Source organism: Crotalus tigris, unplaced genomic scaffold, assembly GCF_016545835.1.
Source record: "Crotalus tigris isolate CLP2741 ecotype Arizona unplaced genomic scaffold, ASM1654583v1 scf7180000017640.1540244, whole genome shotgun sequence".
In the NCBI taxonomy this organism is placed as follows: Eukaryota; Metazoa; Chordata; class Lepidosauria; order Squamata; family Viperidae; genus Crotalus; species Crotalus tigris.
Window position 1 is genome coordinate 611,720 of NW_024096533.1, and position 26,773 is coordinate 638,492.

The 26,773-nt window shown below is 40.4% G+C and overlaps 1 protein-coding gene and 1 long non-coding RNA gene across 3 annotated transcripts in view; one reads left to right on the forward strand and one right to left on the reverse strand.

The window, feature by feature from the left end:
• PRMT3 (protein arginine methyltransferase 3) overlaps positions 1 to 1,100 on the reverse strand; it is a 74,418-nt gene extending 73,318 nt beyond the window's left edge. Inside the window, exons 1-2 of one of the 2 annotated variants that reach the window (XM_039335366.1) lie at positions 949 to 1,100; positions 721 to 871 (exon numbers count right to left, since the gene is read on the reverse strand). In XM_039335366.1, the coding sequence (XP_039191300.1) occupies positions 721 to 869 (149 nt within the window). In that variant the 5' untranslated portion in view covers positions 870 to 871; positions 949 to 1,100. The remainder of the gene's footprint in view (positions 1 to 720; positions 872 to 948) is intronic. The other variant, XM_039335367.1, reaches the window with a different exon arrangement.
• Positions 1,101 to 1,116: 16 nt separating this feature from the next.
• Positions 1,117 to 26,773, forward strand: part of LOC120304591 — an 84,501-nt gene continuing 58,844 nt past the window's right edge. The window contains exon 1 of the long non-coding RNA XR_005555760.1: positions 1,117 to 1,308. This is a non-coding gene — a long non-coding RNA (uncharacterized LOC120304591). The remainder of the gene's footprint in view (positions 1,309 to 26,773) is intronic.

The window sequence follows — 26,773 nt, forward strand, 5'->3', positions numbered from 1 at the left end:
TTTTATCAGCCAAACAACTGCAGAATCCCATGTAATGACTGTTACATTTCAAGTGAACTCGGAAAGAGTGCAGAAATATGCACTTTGTGAGTTTTGTTGGGCGCGTACATTCAGTATCCGTTTACTTATTAAATGTATATGCCCCCCATCTTGCTATCCTAAGCAACTCTGGGCTGCTAACTTAAACAACTTCTGAATAAAAAAAGATTATGTGCATCGGTTGTCTTTTTAAGAAAAATGTTACACTGCTAAGAGTGGAGGAGGTTGTCAAGATGCTGACTTTCATTTTAACACGAAGCTTCCTTGCACAGTTTAAATTGCTGGGTTGTTTTTCTGCCCTTTATACGCCTCTTTGCTGAAGCAAGGAGAAGGAAATTCCAAAGGTGCTTTTTCCAGAGGCAACTGGACTTTGTTTTTTTCCTTTGAAGACGTTTCGTTTCTCATCCAAGAAGCTTCTTCAGCTCTGACTGGATGGTGGGGAATTAAAGGATCCAGTCGGAGCTGAAGAAGCTTCTTGGATGAAAAGCGAAATGTCTTCAAAGAAAAACAAGGAAGTCCAGTTGCCTCCGGAAAACATGCCTTTGGGACAACCATGACCTGGATGACTGAGATCTTCATAGACAAGGAGAAGGAAAGGAGATAACGGAGACCAAGCAAAAACTCGTATGTTAGGCAGGAGGAAGGCGGTTCTTTCCAACTTCTTTTCCTAAGAAGTCCAACCTGTCGCAGAAAAGGCAGGGGGTGCTCTGCGAAGGTCCCTCCATCTGGGCGCTGGGATTGTCGACACCATTCTCCTCCTCTTCCTCCCAAGCGTCCTCATTCTCGCTATCTGACAAAGGAAGCCTCGAGCTCTCCGATCCCTCTGCCATAGCTAGAGAAAAGAGGAAGAGATGAACCAGAGCTCAGCCTCGCCAGAAATCTGCAGAGAAAGAGATTAAAAAAACGTACCAATCCCCGCAGATGCCCCGGAATTCAAAACTGCAACTCGACAAAAGTTCAACAAGCCCTTCAGCAAAAGTTCCCACGGTAACAACACACAACCAGACTCTTCCCACGTGGAGTGAGAAGCTTACCCTTACTTCCGGATTAAGTATCAGGTTTCTGACCAATAGGAGAGGAAAAGAGAGCTGGAGGCGGCGGCGGCGGCGGCGGCGAAGGCACGTGAGTACGGTGACTTTAGGGGGCCAAATTTCACGGGACGGACGGAGAGAGTGTGGGTCAAATATGGGAATGTGCGTGAGTTGGAACGTTGGGTTAGGGCTAAAATGCTCTGGCGTTTTGAAACGAGGGTACAAGAATCACAATGGAGTGAGTAGTGGTAGTAATTACAATGATTTCTGGAACTGTGAAGACGTACACAGTTTTTGCTTGGGAGTTGTTTGAATTTTTGCTCCAAACACGCAATGCAGTTATTAGAGACCGGAACAGATTTGTAACAAGCCCCTTTCCCTCCCCTGCCCCCCTCCCGGCAACAAACATAATTCTTAGATATTTACTTTTTTATTTTGCTAAAGATATTACCTTGTCCATACAGTATTTCGTTTGGTTTCATTGCAAAAGTCCAAGGCAGCGGCAAGATTTTTATAAATAGATCATTTTAACCTATATGCATCTTTCGCTAGGCTTTTTTAAAAATTATAGAATTATGAATTAACCCTTCCAAAGTCAATTTCTTAGACAGTTCACACTTATAAGTAAAATAATTAGATGTTCTTGACTCAGAATAGAAAAAAGCTACTGTTTTTTTTAATGACAATGATTAAAATACAATACAATAAGCACTTTACAAATCCTCATCCAATTTTTTCTCAGATGATACTGAGGTATCCATCAGAATGCTTTTGAGGTATCCCATCTGAATACGATTAGAAAGATTACCTATAGAAAGAAAGCCTATAGATAAAAAAGAAAGTTGCTACTTTTAAAAAAAAATACATTTGAAGAAGGATTTTTTTATTGGCCAGTGGAATCACTAATAGAAATGTTGATTTTCAATAATTTGCTTACATAAATAATTCCAGGCAAGTTGATTCCTGGGGTAAGTAGTATTTCCAAATATTATGGTACCTTTTGCTTATGATACTGTTACTTCCTCCTGACTGTCTATAAATAGCTGTCATGTTAGTTTTGTTGCATGAGTCAGGGGACTTCAATCTTGGCCCTTTTATGATTTGTGGACTTCAATTCCCAGAATTCCTCAGTTAGGCACGCTGGCTGAGGAATTCTGGGAGTTGAAGTCCACAAGTCATAAAGGCCAAGTTTGAAGACCCCTGCATGACATGCTTATGCTTGGTTATCTGAGCTATTCGTTATTTAACCCAATTTTCTGAATTCACATGATAAAGTGAACCATAAACCAACCACATGGGGTGCGTTTAAAGCAGTTTCCTAGTTGGTAGATCGATGTATCATACGAACGTAGTGGCAGAAAAACACAAAATCTCATTGTTCTTCAAATGACAACTGCTATTTTAATAAGTGCAAACTTTCTAAAGAAGAATATGAGACAGAAATTCACTGTAGTATTAAGAATACTTTATATTCAGTTTTATTATTGCTTCTGAGGGTTTTTAAAAAATTTCAGTAAATCTGGGTAATAGGAACATGTATAAACATTCCGTAAATACTTAAAAATCTGAGATGCATTTTAACACAATTTGTCTCTTTAAAATAATCAAATCTCAAACTTTTCTCAAGCCTTTCAGCTTGACCTCACATTTAAAAATAACTTATTTCAGAAAAGGCATGCTTTTGTTGGCTACCACAAAATATTTGTACAAAATCATAGAATGGCAGAAATATCAGAAGCTTTCTTATTGAAAACAGATATTTGCTAGGCTTTCTGATTCTGCAGTTGCTATCAACTAATATTATATCAGATACAGTAAGAGGAATAGCAGTCAGCAGTACAAATCTGTTCAGTGAGGTTTCTTTACAGATAAATGACTACCACCTGACATAATATCTTTAGAGTGAAAATGCTGTGACACGATGATGATTTTTTTTATAATCCTTGCAGTACCTCTCTTTAATTGTCCTTCTAAATATATGGAATCTGTTTTTACTATTAGATGTGAAAATAGGTATTAGAGAACAACATTTCTTAACTTTGGCTCTGAAGATGTTTGGAATTGCAACTCTCTGAATTTACACAGTAATGAAGCAAGGCAAGGTGGTTTGTTTATATCTGAGCGTATAATGTTTGCATTTTCTATTTACATCTGACTGTGATTAAGTGTGGGAGAATTTATGTTTGATGTTTGAGATTTGGTCTTATTTTTCATCTTCAACATAGCATTTCTGTTCTTCAAAGTGTAGATGAGCACAGCAACATTATTTGCTGCTACTTAGTTATTGTCTGTATAGTATGTCTATATTTTCTGCTTGGTTTTTCCTTTGTTTTGTGTTGTCTGAGATTAGATAGAAGATGGCTGTGCTATAACACAAATCCACTGTGGTATCCTGATGGACCAATGTGTAACAGAATTACCTGAGGAACTTGTAACCCACCCTTGTTCTTCTTCTTCAGTTGTACATTTCATTAAGAAACATGCATATAGTGTAGGAGATCTATACTATATCCATTCTACTTTGTCTTTGTTTGTGTAAAACAGATTTACACTTTTCAAAGTGCAACCTCAAACTAGACTCCAATTGGGCAGGGCCTTCTGAGATGACCGGGGCAGGTCTTAGCCCAGTTTTATGGGATGAATTTGAGTCTGTGACCACTGAGGATGTTGACAGAGCGGTGGGAGCGATGAGCGCCTCCACTTGTTTATTGGACCCGTGTCCTTCCTGGTTGGTCTCGACCGCCAAGGAGGTGACACGAGGCTGGCTCCAGGTGCTGATCAACGCTTTGTTGAGAGAGGGGTCTTTCTCGCAACCCTTGAAGGAAGCGGTTGTGAGGCCCCTTCTCAAGAAGCCCACCTTGGACCCGGCTGATTTAAACAACTTCCGCCCAGTCTCCAATCTCCCCTTTTTGGGGAAGGTTGTAGAGAGAGTGGTGGCGCTCCAGCTCCGACAGTCTCTGGATGAAGCGGATTACCTAGACCCTTTTCAATCTGGCTTCAGGCCCGGCTTCAGCACAGAAACTGCTTTGGTCGTGCTGATGGATGATCTCTGGTGGGCCCGGGGTTATTCCTCTGACTTGGTGCTACTTGACCTCTCAGCGGCTTTTGATACCATCGATCATGGTATCCTTTTGCGACGACTTGGAGGGGTGGGAGTGGGAGGCACAGTTTTACGGTGGTTCTCCTACCTCTCTGGCCGGTCGCAATCGGTACTGTGGGGGGGGCAGAGGTCAACCCCGAGGGCCCTTGAATGCGGGGTGCTGCAGGGGTCGGTCCTCTCCCCCCTCCTATTTAACATTTACATGAAGCCGCTGGGTGAGATCATCAGACAGCACGGGGTGAGGTTTCATCAGTATGCTGATGATACCCAGCTATATATCTCTTCCCCGAGCTCTCTCAGTGAAGCGGCTGATGTGATGGGCCGTTGCCTTGAAGCCGTGAGGGTCTGGATGGGGGTTAACAGACTCAGGCTCAATCCTGACAAGACCGAGTGGCCTTGGATGTTGCCTCCCAAGGATCATGTTAACTGTCCAGTGTTGACTCTAGCAGGGGAAAATATACCCCCTTCGGAGTGGGTTCGCAACTTGGGTGTCCTCCTTGATCCACAGCTGAAATTGGAACATCATTTGACGGCTGTGGCTGGGAGGACCTTTGCACAAATTCGTCTGTTGCACCAGTTGCGACCCTACCTGGATCGGGAGGCTCTCCTTACAGTCACTCATGTCCTTGTCACCTCACGTCTGGACTACTGCAATGCGCTCTACATGGGGCTACCCTTGAAAAGTATTCGGAGACTACAGTTGGTCCAGAATGCAGCCGCGCGAGTGATAGTGGGTGCTCCTCAGTACACCCACGTTACACCTATCCTCCGTGAGCTGCACTGGTTGCCTATTGGTCTCCGGGTCCAATTCAAGGTGTTGGTTATTACCTTTAAAGCTCTATGTGGCTCAGGGCCAGGCTATTTGCGAGACCGCCTACTACCTCATAGTTCCCTTCGTCTGGTTAGATCCCACAGGCTGGGCCTCCTTCAGGTCCCGTCGGCCAAGCAGTGCCATTTGGCGGGGCCGTGGGGGAGGGCTTTCTCTGTGATGGCACCCACGTCTTGGAATCAGCTCCACCCGGAGATTAGAACCGCTCCCATCTTGTTGGTTTTCCGCAAGCTGCTTAAGACCTGGCTTTTCCAGCAGGCCTGGGGTTTATAAAATCTGACCCCTGGATGAATGTTATTGTATTGTTTGTTTATTAAGTTATGTTGTGTTTTTATTGTAAACCGCCCGGAGTCCTGCGGGAGTGGGGCGGTCTATAAATTTTAATAAATAAATAAAATAAATAAATAAAATGTGGCTGGCTTATTTGTAGTTTAAAATGTTGTTTAGGAGCCGTGGTGGCGCAGTAGTCAGAATACAGTATTGCAAGCTAACATTGCCCACTGCCAGGAGTTTGATCCTGACCAGCTGAAGGTTGACTCCATCCTTCCGAGGTTGGTAAATGAAGACCCAAATTGTTGGGGCAATATACTGACTTTGTAAACCACCCAGAAAGTACACATTTGGAAATGCCCCCAAATGTCAACTTTCTTATTCTTTCAGGGGCCCTTTAGTCAAGAGTTTTTCATGACAGATCTATTACTTCCCTAAACTAGGGCTGGATAGCTTCTGGTTCTCTAGAAGTTAATGAAGTTCATACTTTATCAGCATGGCTGCTGCTTAAATTTAATAAGAATTGTAATCTATAAATCTTTGTTTTCCAGACTAACTCTTATTGTGGATTGTGAATTGTCTCTCTTCTTGTGAGTATTGTCTGAAAAGGAAAAGAACGGAAAGGTGTGCTATGCTTGCACGATATGCTACACCATGATTAACTACCATAGTTAACTGAATTAAGCCAGTTACCTGACTTCATATTATAACACACTGAATCACAAGCCAATGTATTTTAGGCTAGTCTGTAATTTCACATAGATCATAGGCTCTTTCATGAGTAGAGAAAAGGAAATGTCACTCATCTAGTCTTTCTGTTTATCTCATTCCTTTTTCTCTCACATTGGTAATTTTAACTGTATCTGTTTACAAGTCTCACTTTCCTATAGTGGTGTTCACCATCCAGTGGAGAATGTTGCTTTAGAAAGTTACTGGTAATTGTGTTTTGTGTACTCTAATCCAGAAAGAAAGATTATGGTTGTTCTTCAGTTGTCTTTCTAGTACAATACATATTGCAACCAGTTTTTCTTTGCATTAGGACTGCATACTCTACACAGCCATTTATTGGCAGAAAAGCATCTTGTATTTTTGTAACTTTACTGTTTGGAAGAATGCATATCCTTATGAAATTACCATTCTACTTATTCAGGCATACTGTTATGAAAGGCAAGATTTTCACATATTTACACGTAGTCCTCAACTTATGATTACAACTGAGCCCAGAATTTATGTTGCTAAGTAAGAAATTCATTAAGTGAGCTTTGTCCCATTTTACGACTTTTCTTGCCACATTTGTTAAGTGAATCACTGCAGTTGTTAAGTTAGTAACACGGTCATTAAGTGAATCTGGCTTCCCCATTGTCTTTGCTTGTCAGAAAGTTGCAAAAGCTGGTCGCATGATCTTGGGACACTGCAACCATCATAAATATGAACCAGTTGTAAGTCACGTGACCCTGGGGATGCTACAATGGTTATAATTTTGAAAAATGGTCATAAGTCACTTTTTTCAATGCCATTATAACTTTGAATGGTCACTAAGCATACTGTTGTAAGTTGAGGACTGTTGTTGTTGTTAATTGCGAAGTTGTGTCCGACCCATCACGACCCCATGGACAATGTTCCTCCAGGTCTTCCTGTCTTCTATCATCTTCTGGAGTCCATTTAAGTTCACACCTACTGCTTCAGTGACTCCATCCAGCCATCTCATTCTCTGTCGTCCCCTTCTTCTATTGCCCTCAATCTTTCCCAGCATTAGGCTCTTCTCCAGTGAGTCCTTCCTTCTCATTAGGTGGCCAAAGTATTTGAGTTTCAACTTCAAGATCTGGCCTTCTAAAGGGCAGTCGGGGTTGATCTTTTCTAGGACTGACCGGTTTGAACGCCTTGCAGTCCAAGGGACTCGCAGGAGTCTTCTCCAGCACCATAGTTCAAAGGCCTCAATTCTTTGGCGCTCAGCCTTTCTTATAGTCCAACTTTCACAGCCATACATTGCAACTGGGAAAACCATGGCCTGGACTATATGCACTTTTGTTGGCAGGGTAATGTCTCTGCTTTTTAGTATGCTGTCTAGATTTGCCATAGCTTTCCTCCCCAGGAGCAAGTGTCTTTTAATTTCTTGGCTGCAGTCCCCATCTGAGGTGATCTTTGAGCCCAGAAAAATAAAATCTGTCACTACCTCCATTTCTTACCCATCTATTTGCCAGGAATTGAGAGGGCTGGATGCCATGATTTTGGTTTTCTTAATGTTGAGTTTCAAGCCAACTTTTGCACTCTCCTTCTTCACCCGCATCAAGAGGCTCTTTAGTTCCTCTTCGCTTTCTGCCATTAGAGTGGTATCATCTGCATATCTTAGGTTGTTGATATTTCTCCCGGCAATCTTAATTCCAACTTTTGATTCATCTAGCCCTGCCTTTCTCATGATGTGCTCTGCATATAAGTTAAATAGGCAGGGTGACAGTATACAGCCTTGCCGGACTCCTTTTCCAATTTTGAACCAATCAGTGGTTCCGTGTTCGGTTCTCACTGTTGCTTCTTGACCTGCATATAGGTTTCTCAAGAGACAAATGAGATGGTCTGGTACTCCCATCTCTTTAAAAACTTGCCACAATTTGTTGTGATCCACACAATCAAAGGCTTTAGCATAGTCAATGAAGCAGAGGTAGGTGTTTTTCTGGAACTCCCTAGCTTTCTCCATGATCCAGCGTATGTTGGCAATTTGATCTCTAGTTCCTCTGCCTCTTCGAAATCCTGCCTGTACTTCTGGTAGTTCTCGATCCACATACTGCTGGAATCTAGCTTGTAGGATTTTAAGCATAATTTTACTAGCATGTGAAATGAGTGCAATGGTGCAATAGTTTGAACATTCTTTGGCATTGCCTTTCTTTGGAATTGGAATGTAAACTGATCTTTTCCAATCCTGTGGCCACTGTTTTTCTAAATTTGCTGGCAAATTGAATGTAGCACTTTTACTGCATCGTTTTTTTTAAGATTTTGAATAGCTCAGCTGGAATACTGTCACCTCCACTAGCTTTGTTGTTGCTCAGATTTTCTAAGGCCCATTTCACTTCACATTCTAGGATGTCTGGTTCGAGGTCAGTGACCATCTCATTGTGGTTATCTGGGACGTTGAGGACTACGTGTTCAAATGTTACTGTCACAGCAAGGATGGAAAGGGAGGTACTCTGTAGTCATGGTATTGGAGTGTTCTATAAGTACCTGTCTCGTGGTCTTGGGAGAAGAGATATATTGAGAGAGTAATGGAAGAGATGCCAGAGTCATATTTTAAGTTAGGAATCCTCAAACACATAACCACCAGATTTGTTTAATTATGTCTCATTCTATGCTGGATGAAGCCCCCCCCCCCCAAAAAAAAATTTAGAGGGCAGCAGGTTGATATACACTACAAAAGAATGTATAATGTAGGCTCAAAGATGCAGTGTCAATAATAGGGATATTGGTACAAATGATGAATTCAGTTAAATTTCTAAGCACGCTTACCTGGTAATAAATCCCAAAGAGACTTTCTTCTGAGCATATATGTATAGGATTACATTGGTGCTAGGTTTCCATAATGAATTAATCATTATAAGAATAAAGTAGAAGAAACTATAAACAAAATTTAATTTTGATATTTTACGAGGGAGGGGGAAATAGAAGAATGCGTATAGATATATGTCAAAGAAGAAAGCCTTACTACTTTATTGAAAAGTCCTGGTTTTCTGGCTGTTTGGGTGCATTTTAGACTGGTGTAATGCAGAAGTGTCTGAAATGAATCAAGCTTGCCAAAACTTAAGTGTAACTGAATTTAGAAATTATTCTAGCCTCACCCACTCAGACCCAGCTCCCAGCATTTCACTCAAGGCTCAGCGCAGCTCTTGGCATGAGAAAAGTTGCACACCTAGTATAATGAATAGCTATTGCCATATGCAAAACATAATGAAACGAAGTAGCGCCCTACAAAAGCGGGGAAAGCTGTATTTTAAGTTTTTTTTAATTCATTTGAATTAATGTAAACAAATGACGCTAAAAAAGAAACACTCTGGAAGAAGAATTTTCTTTGACATGCATTATTTCCAGTTTTTAAAAGAAAAAAAAAGGGAGCTGTTTGAAGTATTATATGTAGTAGTTGTGTGCAAAATCTCTTATTCTTCATATTGGCTTCTTAAAAATTAGCCAGCCAATCATAAAGCTCTAGACCGACGCTGCCTGTCTAAGTTAATCCAAGGCCAGTAAAAGGATAATTTGATTAAACTGAGACCCTAATTTATTTAGCTTTAGTTCTGGATCAAGCTTTTCTTAATAGAGTGCTGTCGTCTTCAATTGTTTGAGGCAAATTAAAGTGACATAAATACCATGGGACTTTTTCAATCAGATTAGTCAGCCAACTTGCATCAATACTACCTCAGCCATAGATGCTGGCGTCCTTCTTTTCATTAGCCTTAGTAACAACTGACAAGCTCTCTTGGAAGAATGGGCACCCACGCTGCCACGCCGACCCCCACACTTAACCCATCATCCTTCCTCAATGGGTCCTATTTGACAAGGTGCCCACACCTTTTTCCATTGCTATTCTCTAGACAAAGCTAAATATTGTTTATTGGCTACCAATAGCCTGTTAATCCCAAACAATTTCACAAATCCATGGAGCACTCAAACAGATTGTAAACATTTGTTCTTTTAAGATGCTAAATTTCCCCTGACTTATTTCCTCTGTTTTTTTCCCTCACTATACAGTATTACAGCTTTCAAATATGAAAGGTAGATTTGCCCTTTAAAGTTGGCCTTCTAGACAACAACAACAAAAGAAAATTATTTGAAGATTGTGGCCAAATTGGTATCTTCAAGGACTTAATTGTAATTATTGTGTTGAAAGGAAAAAGTAGACATGTACCAGCTTTTCATATATCTTAATGAGATATTGCTTATAAACCTTTCTATAATATGTGAACAATTAACTTGATGGAGTGTGAAGTTCCCAACAAGGTTGCTTTTATTAAAAATAAATAGCAAGCTTATTTACCGTATATCGGCTGCACGATAGATATAAAATACTTCATGGATAAAGAACGAATCTAAAACTCAAGAAAATATATTGACAAAAGACCTATTAAGGGAGGCAAAAGTACACTGAACTTTTTATCGTAAGATGAAATATATCTTCAAATTCAGAAGAATTTGTCTCATGAATGGTTGGGGATGTATACCTGACAGATTTTCTGGAAAACATTTCAAAATTGGATTGTGAGAGACTTTTGGCAGCAGTTACTCAGTACAATATTGAGCTAGAGCAGTGTTTCTCAACCTTGACAATTTTAAGGCAGGTGGACTTCAACTCCCAGAATTCCACAGCCAGCAGTGCTGGCTGTGGAATTCTGGGAGTTGAAGTCCACATGCCTTAAAATTGTCAAGGTTGAGAAACACTGAGCTAGAGGGATTATGAACTCTACTTTTCAAAAGGCAGCTTTGAAAAGTATCATTTATTTAAAGTTAATTTTCAGAAAGCCAAAGCTAAGGACTGAACCCAGGTGTATATACAATTGTATTCTTCAAGATTAGTGGCTAAGTAATTTCAGCACAATTAAAACCTACAAGCTCTGGGAATTGTGTTAAGAAGTCCTGGCAGAAACATAACAGTCATTTGCAACTTCTTTGCATACATTTCTCTGAAATTTGCATAGCACCACTAATGCCACTGTCTACCCTAGTCCTTGTGCTATAGGACAGAGACATTAACACAGAGCTTCTCAAAAAATTTCTTTCATTACTCAAAACTGCTTATCAATCCAAATAGAGCTGAAAGGGACCTTGGAGGTCTTCTAGTCCAACCCCCTGCTCAAGTAGGAAATCCTATACCATTTCAGACAGGTGGCTGTCCAGTCTTTTCTTAAAACCTCCAGTGATGAAGGACCCACAACTTCTGAAGGCAAGTTGTTCCACTGATTAATTGTCCTCACTATTAGGAAGTTTCTTCTTAATTCCAGGTTGTTTCTCTCCTTAATTGTTTCTTGTCCTGTCCTCTGGTGCTTTGGAGAATAGTTTGACACCCTCTTCTTTGTGACAGCCCATCAAATACTGGAATACTGCTATTTGTCTCCCTCGTCCTTCTTTTCTCTAGACTGGCCATATCCAATTCCTGTAACCGTTCTTCATATGTTTTTGTCTCTTAATCATCTTAGTCCTTTTCGCCCAATGTAGGTGAAAAACTTTACGTCAATTTAAATGTCCCTGTTGTGATTAGATAATGATGCACAAACCTATTACTCAAAAAAAAAAAACATTTCCACAATTTTAGGTTGTGGATTTGGGAAGCGCTGCTCTAACCTTTTCCTATCTTAAATCCTATAAATCGCTCTATAAAACCCTGAGGATAGAAAAAAGAAACAAACCTTTATATCAGTGGTTCTCAACCTGTGGATCGGGACCCCATTTGGGGTCGAACGACCATTTCACGGGGGTCGCCAAACAAGGCTGTCCGCCATTTTCCCCCCCTTTTCTTTGGCCACGCCCCTGGCACCCGGTGATGTATAAGTGGTTGGGGGTCACCACGACATGGGGAACTGTATTATGGGGTCGCGGCATTAGAAAGGTTGAGAACCACTGCTTTATATGATCTCAGGCACTGTTGTAGAATTATTTACAGTAAAATTTAAAAATTTAAAGTTTAATCACTTATCCTATGTTTCCCTCCTCAAACCTCTAGAATACTTTGGTGTTCTTCTTGGATAGGCAGACTATTGACTGAGACTCATTACCATAAAAGGCACAGAATCATGTTGTGCAAATCTGTAGATAACAAGTGCAACTGGCTTAAGGAAGAAATTCCCTTGAGTCAAGCTTGACTCTTAGTGACTTTGGGAAAGTAGGATGCAATACTGTGGATTTGTCACTGCCTTATTCTGGTATATTTCCCTGACCTCCAAGCCTGGAAGTAAGTAGGATTTATACAGATTATGTTTTTCAAGATCAATCATATTGACTAAGGGTTGCTTAGAAAACCTATGTTGTACATGAAGTATGTACATGAGAATCCTGCTGAATTGAAGCCAGCAGATAGAAGGGAGAAGGAGATGCAATTGAAATAGTTTTTTAAATAAAATATCTGTGTTGGTATGACAGGCTTGTTTTATACTGAAATCACAAATTTGTAGATTTACAACACAATACAGTGAGCCAAAACACGAGGGACTCAAGCCTTTTTAATATCAGCTTGAGGACTCAGGATACAAATGGCCTCTAAGCGTCTTGTTTGTATCCCAAAAAGTCCTTTTGAACTATAATTAGCAAAAATCATATTTTCTTCTTGTCTCAGGGGGCAGGATATACACATAAGCTCTAGTATAAACCTTAAATGACTTAACACAGACATGTCAAACACAAGGCCCGGGGGCTGGATGCGGTCCACAACATGGTTTCATGTGGCATGCAAAGCCATCCTGGAAACAGTGAGGGAATGGCCCCCGCTGCCTTGGCCCCGGCCCAGGCTGCCCAGGAGCCAATGTACAATTTTGTGGTGGCTCTCTATGCTGAAATGCATTCAGTCTTAGCTTCACAAGGCTGTCTGGAAACAGCAAGGGACTGGCCCCTGCCGCATTGGCCCTGCCCCCTGGGCACGCACTGGGGAGGTGTCACCCTTTGTGAGGAATGAAGAAATGCACCATCGCCTGGAAATGGCCAGCAAATGGCCCTCGCCTACTTCACATATCCGACCTGATGGTTCCCGGGGAGGGGTTTCGGCAGGCAGTGGCGCTGTCCTCACAGCACCGAGAGCCTGAACTAGGCGGTACAAATCCAAAAAGAAGCGCAATGCTGCTCAGCCCCCAGCCTGCCCGATTTCGGCAGGCAGCGGGGCGCTCTCCTCACAGTGCCGAGAGGCTGAGCCAGGCGGCGCAAATTCAAAAAGAAGCATGCCGCGACTCAGCCCCCAGCCTGCCTGATTTTAGCAGGCAACAAGGTGCAAAGCTTTGCACTGCCCGGCTCAGCCTCTCGGCACTATGAGGCGAGTGCCCCGCTGCCTGCTGAAACCAGGCAGGCTGGGGGCTGGGTGGCATCATGCTTCTTTTCGGATTTGTGCTGCTTGGCTCAGCCTCTTGGCACTGCGAGGAGAGTACCTCGCTGCTTGCCGAAACCAGGCAGGCTGGGGGCTGGACGGCATTGCACAGGTAACGTCGACTCTCATGTTGCTCATGGTGTCCCCTCCCCCAAAGCCCACCATATAGCCAGCTATATGAAGTAGGTGAGGGCCATAAGCTGGCCACTTCCAGGCGATGGTGCATTTCTTCATTCCTCACAAAGGGTGACACCACCCCAGCTGCGTTTCTTGCCTGTTTTTCTCCCTCCCTCATCTCAAATATTTTCCCACCACTCTGTTCTTAGGAAGGAAGGAAGGAAGGAAGGAAGGAAGGAAGGAAGGAAGGAAGGAAGGAAGGAAGGAAAAAAGGGAGAGGTCTGAGGGAAGTCCTGCTTTAGTCCTGCCCTGCTGCCCTTTCACCATCCCCTTGCTCCCTCCTCCTGGCCTATCCTGGGGGTCTCCCATCCTATGTCTAAGGAAGCTTTGGATACAAAGCCAGGTCTCTTCCCATGGAGAGGGAGTGGGCCTCCCTCTGACTTTGCCCTCATACCCATTATGAGCAACCTGGCTAAGGAGAGCAAGCACAGTAGCAGCAGCCTTCAGGAGGTAAGTGCAGCTGGGCGCCCCCTTGGGAAAGTGGAGCTAGGTTTGGTGCCGCAGGTGCTCGAGGGCCAGGCTGGGCATTTGACCTCTGCTGCCCAGGGCTCCGGGCAGCCCGTACCACCATCCAGCCCCCCTTCGCATGGCCTGAGAGGAACAGTGAAGCTCTTCCAGTGGACCATGCCTTGGTGCTTGTCCAAGTCCCACCCCCTTCTGCCAGAGATTCTCAGATCTGTCCCACTCCTGCCCAGGCCGCCACAGGCACCCTTGACGTGAATGATGTAGAGCTGGCCATGCCCACCCAGTAGGCCACACCCACTCCAGCCACACCCACCCAGTAGGCCATGCCCACCCTGGCCACACTTACCCAGCCCCCCGAGGACAACCACAATGCTGATGCGGCCCTCAATGAAATTGAATTTGACACCCCTGACTTAACATAATGGAACATGAAACATCTCTTTTAAAATAAAAAAGAAAGTTGGAAATTTACCAATTGGTGATAATGCAAGAGAGAGTGTATAAGTTTGAGTGAAAAACTGTATCTACTCATTAGATTTTGGGGGAAGCATTCACCTTTTCAATGTGGGGTAATACAATGAAACCCCAAGTATTATAAGCCAGAAAGTTCAGTCTTTGTCTTTGGACATGTAATAACAGTTGATCGTTTAGAGATATGCTTACATGCAAACTAGTCCAAAATTGTCATAGGGGTTTTAGTAGAGTTAAAGGCTGTGGTCTGGTATAGAAACTGGTGATTGCGTCTCTTGATCAGAGGCTGGCAAACTTTTTTGTGAAGGGCCAAATCCCGCTTCTCCACCTCCACAGGGGCAGTTCACAAGTCTGCAACCCAAGGAATGTGGCAGCCATTGGACAGTGACTCACCATCACAAAGGCCATTGATAAGCTGCTGCTACTCAAAATGCTATACCCCTGGCCCTTGACCATGGCCCTCGCCTTAGGACAATACTTGATGTGGCTTCTGGGCTTCTGGCTGCTTTAAAAAGACATATTGATCACTTAGCTCAATTTCTTTGGAGTGCTAAACAATCATCCTTGGCAGCATGAACATGTAAGCAACATACAACAGTTTTATAAATCAAAGTACCCCAAAATATAAAGCAATCTCCTACATGATAGTCTGAACTGCTGCTTGACTCTTTTTGTTTTAGTATTTGACTTAAATTATAGCATTTTAAATCTGCTTCCCAGGGTATTATATTCGTCCATTGAGTTCTGTTTCTATTTTTTTTAACTAGATTTAAGACAGTCAGTAATTATATATTTTGCAAGTCATGTCCAAACACTTGTGTCTACAGTAGAGAAGAGAGAGAACTACAGGAAACTCTACTTCTGAGTGGAGAACAAAAGAAGGGTCAGCCCCGCTGAATATTTTTGCGCTGTTGCTTCATGCTCCGTGTGAAAGTAAGAAGAGGACAAGAACCATTGTTTTTATACAACTAGAAGTTTTAAAAAATCTGAAAGACAGAGGTAAATGTGGGAAAACAAAGAGTACTTTCAATCTACTGTAAGTTTTTAATTTTATTTTCAGTAGAACCTATCTTGCTAGCAGAAATCATATCAGTACAAGTTTCATACTAGAAGTTTTAGTCAGGTTTTAAGTGGGAAGCCCATTATGCAGGCAAAACTGTTTTCAAGGAACAAGATAGGGGCAGACTGAAAAATAGTAGGTTGGGTGTTTTTTTAAGCAATAAAAAAACAAGATTAGGATATGTAGGAAAAAAGGGAGAAAAAAAACGGATCTCTTGAAGAAACATTGATTTGGTTCCTCTGAAAAGAAATTATTTTCTGCTTTTACAAAATATTATATTCGTGACTGTGTTAGAACAAGATACTGAAACCCAAATTCACCAACCGTATTGTAGCCTAGCATGTTATGCATACCCAACCATATGCTAATTTAGGATTCAATGTGTCATTTAAGCCTTTAAAATTGCCCATAAGCAAATGTACAATTTATATAGTACACCATTTGTTATACGCTTTTTTAGTTTCTGGGTTTACTGAGATTTAGTCGTAGAATCTTTTTCCATGGTTGAATGCTTGAAATTGTTTATGTTGAATGCAAGGGTTTATTGCAAATTATCTTGTTATATTTAGGTTTCCTGACATAGCTTCAAAACAGAATCAACTTTCAGTATCAAGACTCTAAGCATTTCATATTGTCTGTGTGTGTGTGTGTTTGTGTGTAAACATGTACACATATATTGTTTAAAAATGTACAATGTTGCAACCTTATGTCTGAAGCTGTAACTCTGTCCTCTTTTCGGCCATAATCACATTGTCTATGATCGTCAAACACAAGAGGGCAGTCCAGTTCTAATCTGGAAAACAGCTTTTCAGTCCCGATTAGGACATTTTTAAAAAAGGGAAAGAGAAAAGGCTCAGATTCAAGCTTTAAATGCGTACTTAATCCGAAGGAATTAATATTGATTGGCTTATTTTTCATACATATACATTTAGAACCAGATATAAACCTTCTTATTGACCAAAAAAGAAAAAAAAATATTTGGGATAAACATGGTTTATAAATTATCTTGAAATTAATTACTTTGAAGATTTTCATTCACTTTTGCAATATACTTATCTTTTTATTGATGTTTCTGCCAAAATTCTTTATAGGAGTAAGATTGTGAAACTTATTGTTTCCTTTTGAAGTTTCTCTGATGTTAAAATCAAATTATCTTAGAAAAGGCTAGAAGAAAGCAGTTTCATAATGGAATAGTGATAACTCTTCATGTGAATATACTGTTTTGAGTCTATTTCTTAAATCAGTCTTACTCATATAACTGTTAACAGGAAATACTCTTTAAGTTACAATCCTTACTTATTAAAAAGTAAATTCCCCCTGATATTTTTTACCAAAAAGCAAAGTTTAGGATTAGAATGAAGCCACATAGCTACAAGTTTTCTGGAGTCAGTGAAAAGAACAGATTGAGTAAACATTTTGAAATCACCTCTTTTTTTCCAATTGGACTGAACAAAAGCAAGTTGTGAATGTCAATGGCTAAAAATAAAATGTAAGTGATAATGGCAAAAAAATTAAAGGACTACTATTTAAATTGCTGCCATATTTGGTTATTGTTGCTGTTGTTGTTTCCTGACATTTCTTTGTTCAACCCAAGGTGGCATTCATAATACATCAAAGAGATTCTGTCTTTCTTTCTGAACTTATACTCCTTTTTTCAGTTAAATATTGGGTTCTCGCAGGCCTGACTTTATTTAGATTTTTTACAGCAGTTCAGGAAACAGCATCTCTACCAAAATTCATTCATTTAGCATTGCCCTGGTTCCCACATTTTCTATGGCTTTCAGGGGAACTTACATTTTGTGGCTTTCAGGAGAACTTATATTTAAACTCATACAATCTGGATTCATTCCCCCCTTCTTTTATTTTCTAATTATGTTTCTGGGACATCCCAGGAAAAAAAAATCCAATTACTTCTCTAAGTGTTACTATTAACTGCTTTAAATTAAAGTTTGCTCCCTCGTAGTGATAGCTATATTTAGATTGGCAAATTGCGTTGACAATAAAATGTCCCATAAGTTTACTTTTGCTAAGTTATTTTATAGTCATTGACCCAAGTCAGAAAAGACAATGAACACATGGATGTGTCCTTCTGGGGAAACCTTCACCAGACTGAACTGCAACTAGACCCAAATGGTATATACTACTGAGACTCAATCTTGTTTCAAACTCTTAATTGTTAAAAAAAAAAAAAAAAAAAAAAGCATCATAAAATAAAAAGAGTTATGTCATTTTGCATCCTAAAGAAAATAATCACATTTCATTGCCCATAAAAACTCAGAATCATAAGCAGCTGCACGTGATATTACTTAAAAATAATTGCATAATATTTATCTCCCCAGAGTTTCATCCTTAAGCTTGGGACTGACAGGCATCAAGTAGATCCTTCCTTCTCCCTAAATCTCGATATGTTTTTTCTTCTTTTACATTCAGCAGCTGATCCAAACTTCACAAAAGCAATTCAAAAGAACCGGTAGAATATTAGGATAGATTGATTGTTTCCAAATTGGAATACTAATGATGATCTTTAATGAAGCCTGACAGTACAATCTGTTTCTTATTGTTCCCTAAGTGCTGGCTTCTGATCATATTCACTTTCTTTAGGTGGTAGTAAAAGGTAAGGACAAATGACGCCTGCTGGCAAACAGGTCTGGGAACAGCTGATCTTTCAGCAAGGATTAAATTAATTAAAATGATTCCTGCATCTGAAGAATCAATCTTTTATTTGTCATCATCATACTGTTTATTAATATTGAATGGTGGCTAATTGGTGCCACTGCTGTTTGTGTCATCTGGTTTAGTAATCTTCTTAGAATCAGGCACAATTTCAGTGGCTTAAGGCTCAAGGCAGGGAATTGGGAGAAGAGATTTCCTGACTTCTTGGTTATGGTAAGAGTTGCATGAATGAAAATTTGCAACTTCTGGGCAAGGATAAGATTGTTGCTGACTACATTAAACAGTAGCAAATAGCAAGTTTATTTTTTTCTCCTGGAAGCAAGTTATTAGTCATATGTTCATTAATTTCTAATCCTGATCTATAGTGTACTAGAGATTTGGCCTTAGCTGCATTAGAAATTTCATAATTTTATTATTCATATAAGATAATGTAGTGAAGCATTGCTGCACATTAAGTTCATCAAACTAGAAAATAGAAAGGCCAAATCAGATGTATGCCAAATATACAAAAATAGAATTATTTACTATTTATTATTACAGATTAAAAGTATTTTGGAAGGTTCAGTGGCCTTGGAAGCCATGAATGTTTATATCATGGGTGTCAAACTTAATTTCATTGAGGACCGCATCAGCATTGTGGTTGCCCTCCAGCTGGGTGGGTGTGGCTGGGATGGGCATGGTCTACTGGGTGGGCGTGGCCAGCTTGACATCGCTTTTGCCAGGGGCAGCTGTGTGGGCCTGGGCAGATCCGAGGGTCTCCGGCGGAAGAAGGTGGGACTGGGGCGAGTTCCAGGGCATGGTCCACTGGAGGAGGCTTACCGTCCCTCTCAGGCCATGCAGGGGGCCCCCCACAGGCTGCCAAGAGCACTAGGCAGTGGAGGTCAAGCGCCCAGCCCTTGAGTTCAGGGACCCCACAGCCCAGCCTGGCCTAGCCCCACTTCCTCAAGGGGGTGCCCAGCTGCCTTTACCTTCTCCTCAAGGCTGCTGCTGCTGTGCTCTTTGGCCAGGTTGCTCATGGTGGGTACAGGAGGGCAAAGTGCGTGGGTCAGAGGGAGGCCCACTCCCTCTCCATGTGAGGAGACTCAGCTTTGTAACCAAAGCATCCTCAGCAATAGGATGGGAGACCACAGGGGCAAAAGGGCAGCAGGGCTGCTGGTGGCCAAGTACTAAGGCAGGACTTCCCTCAGACCCTCCCTCCCTCTCATTCCAATCTCTCTCCTTTCTTTCCTTCCTTCCTCCCTCCCCTGTTTCCCTCCTTTTCATTTCCTTTCTTCCCTCCCTCACTCCCTCCTCCTTCCTGTTTTCCTCACCTCCTTCCCTGTCTCTGTGCCCAGGAAGGGATGAGGGGAGGGGGAGAGGTTGGCAGCGCTTTTCTCAAAGAATAACAGAGTTGGAAGAGCTTTTGGACTGGCTCCAAAATGGGCTGGAAGGAGCAGGCCATGGACTCCAATCTAGCTTTGCACCAAGCAAGGGAATTGGAGGCACATGAATGCATGCCAGTCTGGTATCTTAAAAAAACCGGGTTTTTTTCCCCCGCTGCCGGATTTTTGCTGCCATATTGTTTAACTTTCTTTAAAGATTACTTGATGCAGAAAGCAGATCCTTCCCGTCCTGTATCAAGTAAATTTGAAAGAAAGTTAAACAGTATGGCAGTGAAAATCCAGCAGAGGGGGAAAAAATCCCAGTCTCACGCACGCTTGACCTGCTAAACCTCATTTCTAGCCAGGTGATTGATTTAGCGAAGGCACGGAGGGGAGTGGCACACCGCCGAAAACAGTGGAATCTGTGTGCGCACCTGCCTTGCCCATATCAGCCATGACGTGCTACAGCTGATCCGAGGCAGCTGGCCAGACACCGAAGTGCTGCTGAAAACAGCAGAGTCTGTGTCTGCGCCTGCTACGCGCTCACCCATCAGGCTGCGAGGCTCGTACCGATTGCACCAGTTCTTCCACTCATGGCTGCAGGCCTTGAGGCCGATCCGATACCTGTCCCAGCAAAGTGGAGCCAGGTGTGGTAAGGTGACGCCCAGAAAAGCAGAGCCAGACAAGTAGAGGCCCAATAAAGCGGGGCATGGCCAGGTGTGATGGGGCGAGGCCGGGAGGGACGAGTTGGGGTGAGGCAAATGAGCTGCAGTTGCTCCTCCACACCACCAGCCTCCGAGCACTTGCCGTTTCCTGTGCATGCACCAGAAGGGCACCCAGCTGGTTTGGGGTGGGCCAGGGCTGGGGCACCAGGGGCCAGTCCCTTGCCATTCCTGGAACAGCCCCAGGGGCCAAATCTGGGCCCTTTGCGGGCCGAACCCAGCCCGCGGGCCTTGACATGTCTGGTTATGAATCCAATTTTTAGAAAGGTTAACTCCCAGAATTCCTCAGTCAGCTATGCTGGCTGAGGAATTCTGGGAGCTGAAGTCCACAAGTCTTAAAGTTGTCAAGGTTGCAGAGCCCTGATATATATGTTTCCTAAACAAGTAAGATTTTGTTGAACTAACTGGGATGATTTGGCTGAGTTATTTTTTATGTTCTAAAACATAAAATAAAAATGTGCCACTTCTTTTTTTCCTGGAGCAGAAAAGTTCAACCTTGCAGAGGTGTTGAGCTATAACTCCCTTCATCCCAATCAGTAGAGCCACATAGTTATAGGAAAGTCTAAGGAACTATAGATTGAGTAACCAGTATAAAGGAGCGGAAGGCATTGATGAAATCCTGAAAGAGAAAAAAAACTGAGAAGTTTAAAGAAGAAAAGTCAATATTTTATTATTTATTAATTTTTTCTGTGCTATCCATCCCGCCAGGAAGACTCTAGGTGGCTTATGGTCATTCAAAATGCCATATAAATTATTAAAGCAATAAAGACCATACATTTAAAATTCAGTTAATATTCAATTAATCAAGATGGAGAGGAAGAGAATGAAGTGCACATGGGGAGGAGCTGGGGTCTGTTTAATCCATGTGAGACTTTCACATTTCTATAAATCTTTTAGTATTTTTACTGAAGTCAACTAATATTGCCAGATCTCTGGAATGGAAATGGGAAAAACTATGTTTAAGTAAATGAATTCTATGACCACATATGTTAAGACTTTATTAGGCAACACTCTGAGTCCTTAGTCATGGTCCACATCTAACTGGATATGGATTGTGGGGATGACGAAATACCCATAGAGTGATTTTATTGGGCACTTGTCCGGACTCCTGCAGTTATCCTGAGATTACATGAGATGATAAAACCTTGAGAAATATTTTCTGTGTGAAAGCAGCTGGGTTCTAGTTCAGATGCCTGATCTTCTGGGGCAGGCATTATTAACTTGGGGCTAGATAAAGTTTCTAAATATTAAAATGTTAAAAAAAATCAAAATGTTTTATTCTACTAGGCGAGAATTTGTCATTTTCCATTTTGACCTAAATGGATCTCCATATTGAAAAATAAGCTTCAAAGAATCTCAAGAGATTGCTTCAAGGCTCTATACAGTACAGCATTCTTAAAATCCTCCCTTTCCAATATTGGATATGAATATAACATTATCCTTAACAATCTAAAATAAAGGATACATAGATAGGATATTTTTTTCCTGAAATAAAGGGCTTTTTTAAAAAGAAATGTAGGATTAGGCTTCTAAAGATGTATTTATTGAGAGTACTATTATTATGTTCACCAAAATTCCTGGAGGGGAGGAAGAAGAGAGGCTGTCATTTTATATTTAAAACAAAAATGGGGACTGAGATCCAACTATTAACTGTGTTTTTCAGCTTATGTAGTGAGAAGATGTTCTTCAGTTCTTTTATCTCCAAATTCCTTTTCCTGTCTAAATACTTTCCCTGTTGGGAAACGCACTGACTGCAAATAAAAGAGGTAGATAAGCTTGCCAGCAAATATTCTAAGTAACTAAATTTGACTAATGTCTTGTCCTCGGAGTTGTGGGTAGTTAACCTTTGACTTTTTATACCACCATACAGGAGAATTTTTTTTTTTAAGTCCTTGTGGAAGGCAAACAGTAAATATGTTTTTGCTCTGGGTTTCAAAGGCTAACAAGTTGTCCCTTTCACATATACTTTTTCTTAATGTTTCAACTAATTTCTTAGGGGTTTTTTTTTAAATGTTTCTCTGATGATAATGTTACTTGCTTTTTATTTTCTCATATCATTTGATAATAACTACCGTACATTTCTCAGTTTATCTGCGAGGCATAGATGCTTATCTTTACATACTCGTGAGAAAATCCCACAGATCTCAAAGGAATTATTTAGGGAAGTATGTTTATAGAGTTATAATTTGTCTGACCTTTGAATACTGTCTTTCGGCTATAAGATCATGGTATCAAAGATTGAGACAATGAGAGTATTAGCTGAATGGTAAACAATATCACTGCAAAATATAATTTTATGTATTTATTTTTTCCTTTCAAATGGTCAGAAGCATGGTGAGACAATATAGGATGCAGGAATCGTCAACACATCAATGTCGATCACAATATTGTAACAGTATTAGGGTTAATTGACGTACAAAGATAATGAAAGAGATCACATTTACAGCAAGGTTAACCAAACACCACATTTGGCTGTCTAAAACAATAATATTCTAAATAAATGCATATTGTAATAGCCCTTAATAGACTAAACGCCACTTCATCAGACATACGGCACATGATTTTAAGTTGCAGGCATATATGTACATAATATCAGAGAGACATATTTCATTGAATGAAGATGTGGATACACAAAAATAGTTTTAGTGAGAATACAAACACCCAACATTAAAGAACCCTGATGAATCTGTCTTGCAAGATTCTGTTACCATAACCTTATAAAATAACTAATGTTAGCTTGCATGGTTTCAACAAATGTTCTAAGTATCTAATGTTTAATAATACCTTGTCTTCAGGGTTGTGGGTAGTTAATTTTTGACCTTTTATACCATGTGGCAGATTCTTTTTTTTTTTAAAACCACTTTGTGGAATGCATACAATAAATATCCTTTTGGTCTGGGTTTACAAAGATAACTCTTACCTGATTTGGTCTACCTTGGATGGCTGACATCAAGGGAGAGTCACAGATAAGACAATTTCTCATATTACAGTTCTTACCCCAAATTCAAGGTTTTTTTATCTGAAAACTGTCCTGGTACCAACTTTTCTTCCTGTTCCTCAAGATTGTTCCTTCTTCCCAATGCACATACCAATGTACTTTCAAACAGCCATGCATTCACAGCTCCATGGAAACTCAGCACAGGGTATGTTCCACAAAATGGGGCCAACATTTCAATAACAGAATGTTTGGTTTTACTTTTCTGATGGTCTTCCCAAATACTCGCCCAAGGTTTTCATCAAATTATCCATTATGATCCCCAAATATCTTTCCTGTCATCTTTAAGTCGTAATATTTTTGTGTGTATGTTTGGGGAAGCACCACTTTACACCAATTTGATAAAAAGCTTGTTACTCTCACAGAACTGAATTCCACGACAGAAGAAACTTCCTTTCTTTCCAAGTTCCTTCTGGGGAATCCCTGTTTAGAGGAGTTGAGTGCCACAACTCTGACTTCCAATATATAAAAGTATTATTAATAAAACTGATGAAATTGTCAGATTATAACAGTTCACATATAAAATGTATCTATTACATACCGTTACCAATGTCAGGCACATACCAGAAAAACATGGTAAGTATAAAATCCATACTTTAAAATTAGTTTAGAGCGTAATAAGTTAACAGGTATTCACAAAATTTGTGATACACCTAGGATGGTATATATCCCTGATGAAAATAACCTAGCAACTGTCGAGATGAATGGGAGTGTAGGATAGGATAACAGGCCCTACGCTAACCAACTAATCAAGTAAAGATACATTTAAACCCATCCTAAAGGCCATCAATCTTTCACAGAAACAGGGCAAAAGAAGGAGCTGATTCTATAGTAGCAGGGCCCAAAATGTAGAGATCATGGCCCAGAGAAGAAAGATGAGTGAACTATAGAGAAATAATGGACAAAGGAGTGATTCAAGCACTCTGAACACAAGTGCATCTAGATACAAGGCTCAATAGGCAAAGTAAGCTTTGATTCAAATGGGGAGCCAATGAAATGTTAGATGTAGGAAAAGGGGTGGCAGAACCTGGGGATGGAGTCAAAAGAGGTATCAGCCTAGAGCAGCGGCTCCCAACCTTTTCTACATCCCACACCCCTACAACGCTTCTGATATATTCTCGTACCCCTTATAAAAGTTTGAAATAACGACAGTGAATTATGCATGTACACTATAATTTTGAAAACCCAAGTTTTTGCACCCTCTGGAATATCGTCTCACATCCCCAGGTGGGAACCCCTGGCCTAGAGTCACTTCAGTCCCTCTTGAATTCCATTAACCTTTATCCAGCTTCAAACTAGTGTTAACTTTTGAGCAGATTCTTGTGCATAGGTATGAATAGTAATAAATCAGTTTAATTGGAACTTCATGTGTTCACACCTGACATTAGAGTAGTGTATAAGACCCACAATAGCTGAATCACAAAACCTAATAATATAAACTGAACTCAGATCAGGAAAAGAGAGAATTAGGAACACTATTCAGGACACTATTGCATTAATATAGGTTTGAAACCACCAAGGAATTCACTGCTAAAAATGTTCCCTTCTCCATCAGAGTATTGTTACTAAGTTTGATGCAAGAATCAAGTCAATATATGTTTTTTTGCATGCATTGAATGCATATATCTGCAAAATATTCAGGCTTCTTAGCATCTAATAAGAAATTACCGTATTAGCTTTTCCTAGTGATAAACATGAAAACCTATTTCAAATATCCAGTAATATTCCTTCTAAAATGTTTCTTTTAAAAAAAAATTGTTTACTCATAAAATGAATTGCTGTTGTTTTATATTGCTACTGGTATTTTCTTTTTGTTTTATTAATTATGGGTTTTCATGTTTACATGTTGCACATTGTTCAGGGAACTTCTGTGCTTGAAATATGGAATGCAATACCAATATATAAATATTTTAGTAGGCCTAAATAAATATGCTCAGTATCACAACCTCAAAAACAATTTAGATTTTAGTCATATTGGTTATTGTCCTGTATTACTTTCACCTTTGTTAAACTTTTAGTATATAACCCTTGAGTGGCATATATTTCAGATATAATAACATATGTTATTCTAGATGCCTCTGATTCAAAGATTAATAATTTATCAAAACGTTCAAGTGTTGATAACTTTTTTCATTTTTTGTATAAAGCAATGAAGGAAAAGAAAAATATATTGGGAAAAACAAACAGATCAAATTTCTTTCTATGCTTTTTATTAATTATTAGTTTCTGAGCTAAAAATTTCCCTGAGTGTCTCTGTCTCAGCCGTATTGCCTTTGACAGAACACAAAGCATTGGCTTTCTGCGATCAAGAGAAAATTGAGGTTAAATGAATTACTAGCAGTTGCTTTTATCTCTTAAAATATGTTTTTAAAAATCCATATACATGATAACTAACATTTATCAAGTTTCTCTTTGACTAATCCCTGGCAATTTCCCAGGCAAAGAAAAAGAAAAAAAACCACAATGAAACATCATAAATACCAAACAAATGGGATTTATCATCATCATATCTAATAGCCAGGAGTTCAGCTCAGACCCACCGCAGTATTAATAGAACCCCTACTGGGCCTCAAACATTGGTACAAATGATGGGTCTGCAAACATAATCGCAAGGAGAATGAACCTAAATTAGTTGGGGCCCAGTAACTAGTTTACTAACACCTGTATTAGTACTGTATCACTGTGGGGAGGATCACAGTTAGACAAGCCATAATCCCATAAGCTTGTCATTTGCATATCCTCATTAGCTGATTAAAAACTTAAGGAGGAAGATTTTTGCAGCTGGTAGGTCCATTCCAACACTCCGTCTGCCTGGGTGGCTTGGTAATGAAGTAATGTTGGTGAATGTGAGGTTTATATGTATGGAACGGATTAAGAGTATTAGAATTTGTGTGAACCAATGTTGCCATATTCTCTCTACTGGATCACAGTAATTGGATGGGAGGAGCAAGAGGGGATCCATTAGCTTTGTCTGTTTGCTCAGAAGCTGAGTGCTAGAGATTCAATTTTGTTTCCTTTCGTTCCTTTGCTTTTGTGAAGCATGTCTGCTTTGTCTAGGGGAGCCCTTAGCACTTCTGAACACTGGCTACACTAGGGCGATTCAGCTACAAAGAAGACGTCTTGGAGAATGTGAAACCAGCCAGCATAAAATGCAGCCTAGACTCAAGTAGTACTTGAGAGAACAACACATTCTGACCTAGTCCAATCCTGAGATGGAAAAGCAAGGGATAATTGAAATCTATAAACACCTCAAGGTCTTTTTTATTATTTTATTAGTTCTCCACATTTAAGCTTACCCAACTTCCACATCAAAAGAATTCAGGAGCTACTTACAAGAAAACTGAATGGTTTTAAGTTTCAGTAACTTAAAAAGCAATTGTTATGAGCATTTGCTGGCCATGCATAATTTTAATGCCTGGAGAAAAACCCATTGCTGTGCTATTTGCACAGCTGGAATAATCACTATGGGTGACTTGATGGTATTTTTTAAAAAATCTGATTTTTTTTTCTCACATGCATTCAACAATACAACTCTA